This window comes from Condylura cristata, unplaced genomic scaffold (genome assembly GCF_000260355.1).
Source record: "Condylura cristata isolate star-nosed mole 26May11 unplaced genomic scaffold, ConCri1.0 scaffold00010, whole genome shotgun sequence".
NCBI lineage: Eukaryota > Metazoa > Chordata > Mammalia > Eulipotyphla > Talpidae > Condylura > Condylura cristata.
This window is the reverse complement of record NW_004567111.1, coordinates 35,344,477-35,356,701: the sequence shown is the minus strand read 5'-3', so window position 1 is coordinate 35,356,701 and position 12,225 is coordinate 35,344,477. Positions and strand designations below refer to the sequence as shown.

General features: G+C 35.8%; 1 protein-coding gene across 2 annotated transcripts in view; it reads right to left on the bottom strand.

Moving 5' to 3' along the window:
- Window positions 1–12,225, bottom strand: part of AKAP11 (A kinase (PRKA) anchor protein 11) — a 45,575-nt gene extending 33,350 nt beyond the window's left edge. For both annotated transcript variants that reach the window (XM_004680129.2, XM_012723246.1), the window contains exons 1-2: window positions 12,176–12,225; window positions 234–343 (exon numbers count right to left, since the gene is read on the bottom strand). In XM_004680129.2, the coding sequence (XP_004680186.1) occupies window positions 234–293 (60 nt within the window). In that variant the 5' untranslated portion in view covers window positions 294–343; window positions 12,176–12,225. The remainder of the gene's footprint in view (window positions 1–233; window positions 344–12,175) is intronic.

The following is a 12,225-nucleotide window of genomic DNA, read 5'->3' as shown; positions in this document are numbered from 1 at the left end:
GACAGAAAACTATGCTAAAAAATGGGAAACACTATGACCAATGGGCAGTAAGGTCCATGACCTTCATAATTTCATATCACTACTATCTTATGTAAGCCAATCTTTGCAGTTACAAATTTCAATTGGATTCATTTAAAAACATGAATACCACCGCTGTTCACCAAAGGTTCCAAAAATTGTTCAAGATTTTTGTTACGATGCTCAGTAAAAGGTACCCAATATAGTGAACTTACTTTTCTGATAGATGGTCTAGTCTTCTTGTGACTGTTTCTGGAAGGCTGGAAAGTCGCCATAACTATATTACTGTTGTAAGTAATCAATGAAGAGTTAATCCATAAAACACCTAGAGAAAATATATTAAAAGAAAACAACTAGTTTATTGGGCTTAGTGACTCAGGTAAGCATTCTATCCTAAAATAATTTTTTAAATATAATAATCTAAAAAAGTTTGAGTCGTAAAATTTACTTAGTAATCTAATATTTTTTTAAAATCTGAATATTGGTACTTTAAGGGAATATCAAATTATCACAAATGTCTTATTTTTAAGTTCTAAATTATGAAGCTCTTTACCTTGATTTTATCTCACTGACTGCCTTTATTACAAATACGAAAAATTTGAAAGCCTCACTAAGAAACCTGGAAAACCTTTTAGAATACATAAAAAAAGAGTATTAAGGGCCCTCCCTGATGGCGCAGTGGGTGTAAGCGCAGCACGGAGAAGTGAAGGCCACTTCTGCATGAGTTCCATACCCGCCTGCCCTGGAGATGATCCACATAGCATGCAGGCCTCTCCTGATCCACCCCTTGCTGCCCTTAGCAGTGTACTTCAATAATCTGCCTGTTCTGCTCCCCACTCTATCTCTGGTGAAGCCTCTCACCACCCACACCTCTGGCCTGCATACCCCATTCTGCATGAATAAATAAATAAATCTTTAAAAAAAATTAAAAAGTATTACAAAAAGAATACTAGATTTTCTGCCTCCCAAAGTCACTCTCTACCTATAGGAACAGTAAGTCTGATCTAGACATAATTTCTTGGACAGAAAGTTTTGATAATACACAAAGGAGAATATTAAATTAAAGCAGATGAACAAAACCAATGTCCTTGTATAAGAACTATATATTATTACCCCACTTATCCAACTAACTTAATCTAAGAATTGAAAATAATTTATAGGAGGCACTTTGTAAACCATAAAAGAAAAGTTCTAACATTTACCTATGGACAAAACCATCAAACTGACCAAAATTCTCAATATGTGGTTTAAGTGTAACACTTTACATATTGTCCACACAAGAAAATAATCCCTTTAATTCTCCCAGGCCAAGTGACTCTTTTTTTCCCCACAGTTCTCTGACAACTGCCAGAAACCCTCAGAGGCAAATTGGACTTGCCTCAAACTTCACAAAAATCATATACTGAAGCCAAGACAAGGGTTCCAGAGAAGTAAAACCCTCAAACTAATCTCCTCAATAAGCCAGCACCATCTTCCTGGAGGACAAGTCTATAATGCAAAAATATTCCTCCCCTATGACACAGCAATTCTGTTTCTGTGAATTCAAGGGAAACAAAGAACCTAGAGCACTTAGGGCCCTAACCAGAGTTTTTAAAATGCGAAATAAATATTTTGCTAAGAGATTTAGTCCTCAGAACTGGCATTGTACTCCAGTTTTACAATGAGAAAAACTGAGGCAAGAGAAGTTAAGCAATTAGCATAAGCCCACATAGTAAGCAGTGTAGCTAAGATTTAAATCCAAATCTTCAGGACAGAATTCTAAGTAGATTCCACAAAGTAGATTCTTTCTTGGTCATGTAAGGTTGGAAATAAAATTTTCTGTCCTCAACTAGGAGATTTATAATGCAAAGTAATATAAAGTAGTTGTAAAACAAGTCAAGGATCCATAAATAAATGTGAGAGATTAGAAAATTCAAATCTTCAAACTCTAAACATCCAGGCTCTTAACGGCTCTTCTAGGTTTTGTAATAGAAATAAAGAGGCACTCCTGATTCCAGAAACAGGAAAGTGGTTAAATAACCTAGAGTGCATTCCCATAACAGGATGGCAGTCATTAAAAACAGCTGAAGGACAGAGGAACAGCAAGCATACAAAGCATCTTTGATTTTTCTGACTCAACCTTGTTTGAAAGGGAGGAGTCTTGAAAAGAGATGGGAAACCGCAATTACCTCTGCAGCTGCTGGCTAAAGTCAATAGAGAAAAAATTAAACACTAACACATAGGAGACCTTGCCAGGAAAGTCAATTATCTGGGTGTACTACTCACCTATACTGTGACATCCCATGCCCCTGAGGCAGAAGAAAGTTATAAGGAGCTGGGGTGGGGAAGGAGGTCAGGCTGCTCTGAGATAACATCACAGATTTGATACCTCTAACTACCCTAATTCACTTTATCTATATTATTCTTGAATAAAATAAGTGTTATCTCCCACACTAAAGTCTATCAGAGACTATCTATGCTATGGTCCATAAAACTGAACCTAGCGCATACTTCTGGTAAAGCAAAGGGTAAATCATCTTTGGAAATAAACAAAGATAGATGGAGGAAAATTTCTTCACCAGTTTATATAATGAGAGAATGTAGTTTCAGATAGATTTCAAAAAAGGAGCAAAAATACAGTATTTTCCCCAGAATACCTGTGTTAACACAAATATCTTTTGTTTTATGATAATTTTTTTACTTAATGCATTTTTGTTTTGCCATATTTTGGATGAGTAACAGTTATAGGCAGTGATTAGCTACATATTTTTCTCTATAACCAAATTAAAATGAACTTAGATCATTTTTTAAAGTGTATCAGAAACAAAGTACAAATGAACAAGACAAGTAAGCTCAAGAAAGACACAAAATATTTAAATAAATGAAGGTCCGGTAGAGGCAGAAAAAGAGATGCTGCTAATGCAAGGTAAAGTTTAAGAAATATCACAAAATGCAAAAGAAAATAAATTGAAAATAATTAAAGAAACCATGATAGAAAAGATCACACTTTCAATAAATTATTCCTATCCTTTGATCCTGCATTCTCACTTCTTAAAATTTATCCTTCCTGTACATGTCCACAGAATTCATGAAGTCATACAAGAAAGAATACCCACTAAAAACAAAAGATAAAAACCAAAAATAATCTAGAAGTCCATTGATTCAAATAAATTACAATTCTGGATTATCCAGCATCAAAATCAAAGCATACTGACATCACAGCATGTCCACAAGATATTAAGGGGAAAAGCAAGTTACAGAATAGTGTGCTTATATGTGTTTTAGTACACAAGTAGGAGATATTATAAACACATATAAAATATATACTAAACTCCTAACAGTGGTCACTCAAGAAACATAGGACATTATTTAATCTTATTAAATATCAGAAACCTATGGTTTGGGAAGACAGGATATTAAGTAAAATAAGTTCCAACATGTTTACATTACTCCATTTTGTATAAAATCTGTATTACTATATGTGAATATATGCAATATGGGAAATGTTCTATCAGTTGGATTATGTATTTAAAATAACTACTGGTTTTATCTAGGTAAATGCAATTATGTTTTCTATTTCTTAGATGTGCGAAATTTCTTTTAGAATAATACTTTTTAAATTCCCAATTTTCTCCTCTCCTGTGTCCTAAGAAATAGTCAAGTCAGCATCATCTACTCCTTGACCTTTTTACAGCACAAGTTAAACAAGTTACAGAGAATCCAAAATGCTTTCCTAGTCATCAATATTGTCTTATCATGGTGCTCTTTCTACTGCACTAAATCTCAAACTTTAGAATACACGTAGATCACTTTACTTCTAACACAATCAACACCCTACACCCCAGAAGATACAGACTCAAGAATACGTAGAACCCAAAAATCTTTAATTAAAAGGACCTATGTGATTTCTGATGTAGAGAAAATAAAGAATCAAGGGGCAAAAAATAACTATAACAAAGTAAAAATTCAAATCATCAGGCAACTATAGATGAGAGATATTCTACAGGGGAGGAGGGGGGAGTAAGGTCAAAACAAAAGCGGGAAGAGCACAAGAGACTATGGTGATGGTGTCCAGATGAATTAGTGGTGGGAATTTCACAGGGAAATCATACATTGTCCAAAAACAAAGATGATATAATGAAAATAGTTTTTAAAATTTTAAAAAAAGAAACACTTGCCTTTCTCTTTCCCCAGATATTATATTAATATCCTTCCCTAAATTTTCCTTATTATTCAATTATTAATGTTTTCTACTATCCCTCGATAGTATCCTCTTTGGTATTCATTGTAAATAGTTATATAGTTATTCAAGGAATTTTACCTCCCTGATACATACAAATAACTCCTTAATGTTTATCTTATCAGTTCTTGCACCAAAGTTTCAATTCCTAATAACCATTTTTCTATAAGATACTTCTGTCGTCAGTTATTACAAAAATATTATGTTCTAAAACTCTCTCTCTAAACAATCTCTTCCTATTGCCTCCACAGTAGAAGGAGCCAGTAAACCAAACCTGTAGGCCAAATTGGAAACTGGCATTTCCCTCACCCCTGATCTTCCTAAAGGGTCTTCAAATTTACCCTCTCTTCCATAATCTGAATTGATACTTATTCTTTCTGCCTCAGTTCTAGGACTTCCTTCCTGTGAAAGGCTTGTTTTTTCCTCCTTGTGGACGGTTTGGTTCATCTCTTCTATCCTTCCTTGCCTCCATTATGTTTTACCAAGTAGTTTGTCCTTTTGCTGCCATGTTTCACATGCATCCCTCCTGTTGTGAGTTCCTTGAGGACAAAAGTGTTAACTGTATTCTAACATAGTAGGCTTTCAAAAATCTTCTCAATTAGTAACTAAAAATTAATCCTTTTAAAGAGCAAAGTATGCCTTTAAATGTTTAGGTGGCAGGCCTCCCTGGTGGCCTAGGGGTTAAGTCTCAGCACTGTCACACAATGGCAGGGACCCTATCACCAACCAGGGAGCTGACCCACAAGGCACAGCGTGCAGTTTCACCTATTGCTCCCCTTAGCAGTGCATTTCAGTGGGTATGTCTGTTTTGCTCCCCACTCTGTCTCTCTCACTCCCCCACTCTAGCCTACATCCTATTCTTTTACACAAAAATAAAATCTTTTTTAAATAAATAAATGTTTAAATGGATACTTTTATATTTCACAAGTTATATGTAAAAATCCAATTAGAACTTTGCAATAATTCTAGTTTTATAGTATTTTGGAATGTATTTAAAGTCTCCAAATACAATTTTGACCAAATACCAAACATCCAATTATTTAATATTTTGAATATTATAAGTACAACAAAGGAGGACTAAACATGTAAAAAATTGGTTGTCAAACTTGGACAACAGATAACACAGAACTGTGATCCTGGAGAAAAGGGAAACAATGGCTGCCAGTTACATTTAAGACCAACACAAAGACAGGAAAACCAAACAGCCTGGTCATCCTAGTGAGGTGCAAAGACAGAGTTCAACGTTTGGGAAGGCCAAAGTGGCTAGAATTTGTAAGGCAAAAATTATGGGGATCTAAGAGGTAGCATTTTAAAGCTGCAAATGGGTACCCCTAGACTCCCTAAACAAATGCCCACCTATGCAAAATACAACTACCAAAGGCTGGTAGGTGAAATAATACCTGAGCCAAACAGGGCTGAGAGTAGTGCACTCCCATTAGCCAAAAGAGAAAAACATTGTAATATGTCAAGCAATAAAAGACGCCTCAGGAAGAAATCATCGGATCTGAGTCTAAGACAACATGACACTAATGGCTGTTCTGGCTCACCCCAATAAAGAGAAGAAAATCTTAAAAAGGGAGAGATAGAACCAGAAAATTAAAGATAAAATAGCACCAGCAAGACCCCATATATCACCAATCACCTTTAATATAATTGGATTGAATACATCATTCTGAAAATATAGTGGCTAGTTGGATCAAAAGCAAAAAACTAACTTTCTAGTCGCCACAATTCCCATCTGAGCTCCAAAGACAAACATAGGTTCCAAGTAAAGGGATGAGGAAAAAGCTACAAGAATGTGGCACCCTAAAAAGACATACCTATACCTGATAAAATAAACTACCAGATAAAAAAGTTAACAAGAGCCAGGAATGGAAATAATAACTAAAGCACCATTATATCAGGAGGCCATAACATTCAACAATATATATATACACTAAATGATGGTGAATGTGTAACATAGCTACTAATGAACCTAAAACCAGATATTGGCAGCAATACAACAGCAATAGGGAACTTCAATATCTCCTTTATATCAATGGGCAGATCAATCAGACAGAAAATCAACAATGAAACAAAAACCTTAAACGAGGGATCAGGTCAGATGCCCAAAAAAACTGAGTATATATCTCTCTCAAGTGCACATGGAATGTTTACAAGTATAAAGTACATTGGGTCACAAAACAACTGCAGACCAATTCATGAAGATAGAAATCACACCAAACATCTACTGTAGTCACAATGGTACCAAACTAGAAATCAATGACAAAAAGTGGGACAAACTTCAAATATGTAGACACTAAACAGTGCTACAAAATGACTATTCAGTTAATAAGGAATCATGGCAAAAATTATTAAATACCTTAAAAAAAATAAAGACATGAGATACCAGAACCTATTGGATACAGTAATAGCAGTATATTAAGAGGGAAGCATATATTAAAATAAGGCCTACATTCAGGAGAGAAGAGTCCTAAAATAACCCAATCTTACACCATGAGGAACTAGAAAAAGAAGAACAAATGAAGCCACAATTCACTATAAGGAAATCAAACTTAGGGATAAAATAGAAAACAAAACACATGTCAAAAGAGCAATAAAACCAAAAGCAGTTCTTTAAAAAGAGATGACAAACTTTGCTTTAGGTTCATTTAAGAAAGGGGATGAAGGGGAGGCAAAACTCCACTAAATAGAAATAAGAGAAGTTACAACTGGTTTTTCAGAAATACAGGTGATCATAAAAGCATGATGAACCTCATTATGCCAATGGGTAACTAGAAAACTAGAATAGGTAAATTTTTAGAAGCATATAACCTTTCAAGAATGAATTTTGAATAAAATAATTATAATGGAAAGTAAACAGTAATAGTCTCCAAAAAAAAAAAAAAAAACCCAAAGGCCCACGATTATAACATTTCACTAGTGAATTTTACCAAACTTTCAAAGACAAGCTAATAGATTCCTTCTCAAATTCTTGCAGAATACTGTGAAAAGGGAAATGCATATATATAAAGCCAACATTACTCTGATAATAAAAGCACATAGGGACCAGACAAAAAGAAAACTACAGACCAATGAACACAGGTGCAAAAATCCTTAATGAAATCTCACCAAACCAAGTTCAACAATGCATACAAAGGGTCATACATCATAATTAAGTGGGATTTATTACAGGAATATGGATGGTACAACATATGCAAGTCAACAAATGTAATTCACCACATCTATAAAATGAAAGCTAAAAGTCTTATGATCATATCAATAGATATAGAGAATGTATTTGACAAGATTCATAATACATTTGTAATTTTAAAAAATAATGAAATGGGGATAGAAGGATAATTCCTCAATACAATAAATGCCATTTGTGACTGCTGATGAAAAACTGAAAGCCTTTGCACTAAGATCAGGCACGCAGCAAAGATGTCTGCTACCCCCTCTGTTACTTTACTCATCAAGGTACTGGAAGTTCTAGCTAGAACGATTAGGTACAGGAAAGATATAAAAGGAATCCACACTGGGAAGTAAGACGCAGAACTGTCACTATTTGCAGATGACATGATTTTATTTTATACATATACACACGTAAAACCTTAAAGACTTCACTAAAAAAAGAAAGAAAGAAAGAAAGAAAAAAGAATTAGAAACCAGTACAGAAAAAAAGTACAGGCAATAAAATCAACATACAAACACAAAAGTATATTCTTTCCTATATGCAAACAAACTGGAAGAGGAAAAAAAATAAATAAAAACAATCCCATTTACAATTTCAACAAAAATACATAGAATAAACTTAACAAAGTAGATGAGAGACCTGTACATAGAAAACTATGACATTATTGAAAGAGTACTCAATTGTACTGAAGGAAAACTTCATCAAGGACATGAATTTCAAAGGAACATTTGGTGGAGTGTTATCTTTAAAGGAAAACAGCTGAGTCTGCCTATCTAATGACATTTTGAAAAATTAACCCAGAGGTATTTGTTCTGCCACTTTTGTTTTCTCAAGCATTCACAGAGAAAAGTTCTGGTTCTTCCTATTGCGTTTCTAGTTAGAATCTAATTCTTCTAATCTGTGTTTGAACCTTGGCAGTCATTGACATTTTAAATAACAATATGGCCCTACAGACAAAGTACAAAGGGTGAACTGCTAGTGATGCCAGAATTCCCTGTGTACCAACAATAAATGCAACTTAATAAAGAAAAAAAAATCCTAAAATCTTGAGGAGGTGCTTTCAATGAGAGTATACTGCCTCTTCGTATACATAACCCCATCTGTTAAGATTCTTTTAAACACAAACAAAAAGTTCAGAATTTTAACCCAGAAACACATTTCTGTTTATCAAAGACATCTGTGACTTTAACAGCATATGCTGAGAAGGCATTTAAGCAGCTCTAGCAAACAGTTAATATGGCTCTGCCACAATCCACCAGTGGCAGGGATAAGTGAATGAATTTGCTTTATAGAGGATTCAGTGCAAAGCCCCTAGAAGGCATCCTACAACCCTTGCAGAACCTATTAAGTGACAGAATATAGAAAACATAAAGAGAGGAGTATAAGATAATTGAAAGGTTTCAAGCTAAAAGAAAAGTGGTAGCGTTTTAGGGCAATACAACAGCACCCCCTTCCCCCCCTCCCCCCAAATACCCATCAGTCGCTAGTCAGCTGGAAATGTTACTCTAGGACTGTTCTGTATATAAGAACTGGAATGCTGGTCCTAGAGACTAGGAAACAATAGAGGATCAAGAAAGATCTAAACGGGCAGTCATGATAAAAGATTCTCCCACAAGCAAACAAAGAACTACATATAAGAGGCAATCTGAAAGGCAAACAAAGTAGAGATTTAGAAGAATTTAGAGTCACTGAAGATGAGAAATAAGTTTTTTAGTATGGAGTGGTCAGCATCAAACTTCTAAACTTCTAGGTCATAAATGATATTCTTTCATCTTTGAATGCTGAACCCATACCATAGAACCTGCCACACAAGAAGACTCAATAATACCCCATCCTTACATGAGGCCAGAGAGGCAATGTCTAATTGCTGTTAATGAGAACCCATAGTGCTCACAACAAAAGATGCTGGTGTTATATCCTACACAAGGAAACAAGCACAAAGCATTTGTATAATCTGCCCTAACTCACCCATCTAGCAGATTCTGTCCCAATGCCATCCTCTCCCACCTTCAGCTAACTGGACCAGTAATTAACCAACAGAATCTTCTCTCCAAAAGTCAAAATTGAGATGTGGAGATAATTTTTCAGACTAATCCTGCAAAACCAAATCTGGTATTGGCACCTGTGTAAAACAGAGTTTCATACAAACCAAAGTCTTGGAGAAGCAAAAACCAAGAGCTTTAAGAAGACAACCAATCTAGAAAAAACGAAACAAATGTTACAGAGTACAGAGAGAAAAATCTGTTAGAATAACTGCCTGGAGATTTTCTGACCCTAGAACACCAGGTTGGTCTTCACAGGAGACTTCAGTCTTCCAGCTGTTTAACAATTTTTTTTTTCAGTAAATTAAATCAAATGGGTTTTTGTTCCTTACAGCCAAATACCCAAATCATTAAAAGGGGTCAAAAAAGAGATACTTCGTAAGATGCTACTATGCCTTCACAATAACTTTTCTGGTATTTTAGTTCTCCTTTCAGAAATGAGGGTGATTAGGTTCAGGGATATTAGCAGATCTGTCTTCAAACCTATACAATACCTCATTTTCATCTAAATAACATCCTCTTTGTTCCAGGTCATAATACCATTACCTTTATCCCTTTCCCCAGAATATTCTCAGATTAATACAAAGATGTTGACTTTTTTTTTATCATATCTAGGCTCTAATCTATACTTTTCAAGTGCCCTTACTCTAGTAAATGTTTAAAAATAAAATGAACTTTTTATATAGAAAGATAAGGTAGAATGAAGACACTTGGATGTTTGGTCTGTTTTTAAAGTAGTAAAGAATTTTTTTTCACCTGTTCACAGACCCTTAACTCAAGCCCAGGCTAAGCTTAAGTCTTTTTCTGACTATCCCCATAGTTTGTTCCTTCTAAAAGATGATTTTACTACTGAAATGCAGACCACCACAACACAAAAAAGGGAACAGAATCTAACTAAATTATTATCATACCCAAAATTAGTTCAATTATTTTTGAAAGACAAAACAACATATATCTACAACTGAAATGCTTAAAACATGTGTCAAAGATTTTAAAGACTAGCAAAATATTCTAATCATCAACTCCTGAAAGTCAGTTTACCAATATGGAACAGTCTAATCTAGACAAATCTCCCTTGCCCATTCTCAAAAAGAAACTTTCTAAGTTTTTGACATTTTCTCCAAGTATGGGAGAAACTCTACAGCCTATGTGTAACCGGAAATTTTCCTTAAAATGAAATATATTGAATCATCTGGTTTGGTTTGATTTCTTTTCCCAGGTAGTAAGTACTAAAATTGAAGTACTATCTTTCTTCCAGTCTCTGAAGGCTAAGAGGAACTCAGCTTCTCTACACTTACCCTGAGAGCTCAGAAGCTAGAAATTTCTCACTGTGGCTTTGGCTCTTTAGCAACTTCCATAGCTTCAACAATGCCTAGGAATTTGCTACTAGACCCTTAAAAATAATGAGTGCAATTATGTGGGTACATAGCTAGTTACAAGTACAGCTTGGGAACTATTTCTTCTCTGACTTCACTTACATTCTTTGATCTCTCATAAAAAGCTGTTATTGTCAACCTTGGGTCAATTCCACCATAAGAAAACTACGAGTATAAATCACCAGGGTACCAGATGAAAAACGTTGACTGCATGTTCTTTAAAAATTCGTTAAATTAAAAAAAAATCATTAAATTGCTGTATTTTAACTGACACTAATCGTGACTGTGCTGTCATTTACTCTAATATCATAAACACATGAAAACTTCTTCGCAATGAGTGTATTTTCTGAATACTGTATTTTCTTTGTATATGCAGACTTATTACAATCAACATCAATCAATACAGCATTCCTAACGGGATGGCAAGAAGCTAAGGAAAACGTACATGTTTTACAAGGTACTGAATAACTACAACGCTGAAAAAAAACAGTACTTTTAACTCTAGTTTGCACCTAGGTCATTTGATATGTATCTCAGCAATTATTTCTGATTTTGAAATCCTTAACATTATAAGCTAACCATCTTCAGTTTAATAAGAATTTGGAGAAGGAAAGCAAAGAAAAAGAATTGTTACCGAGTCATACCACAATGGAAATTTAGATTCTATTGCCAACTTTTTAAAAGAAAAACACTGGTCAAATCCACATATTTTTTATCAAGCAGCTTAGATTCTTGGAATACAGGAGTATCGCAATCCATTTGGATGGGCCAGTATTTACGCTATTAGCAACCTGGACAGAATTTGACAGCAAATCCAAAACAACACTCGAGAAGCTGGTTGATGTCTTCCGTGTCTGTCACAAGATTTGGGCTGCGCCTGTGTCCAGGGCTTAGTGGTTCTGACAGTAAAGGATGCTGCTTGGGGACAAAGTACGACGTCTTCCTGCATAAGCTACCGTGCTCAGTCCACGAACACAAACTAAGCACACGCACCACCAAGCACCTGCGGCACCCGGCTCCTAAGACCACCTTGCTGATGGAAACTGAGCTTGTCATTCAAAGTGCTGCAGCTCCACCGCACACCCAGACCTTAGGACGCCCAATCTCGAGTTCTAGGATCCCCCCTTTCCCTGATCTAGTGCTTTAGGCTTCTTCCTATGCCACACTCCTCGCGTCCTCCTAACACCTAGCTCTCGGGCCTCGAGCTATAGCAGACACTGCAGGCAGGCTGAGAGGCTGAGGCGCCCAAGTCGAGCCGCTCCATCCTTCCCAACCCGCACCCCGCCGCCAACCCAATCAACGCGCTGCTTACACCGCGGGCTGATCCGCACCCCGCTCGGCTCACCTGGGGGCCGCAGCCTCCGCAGCTCACGGGCATGTCACCGGCCCGCAACG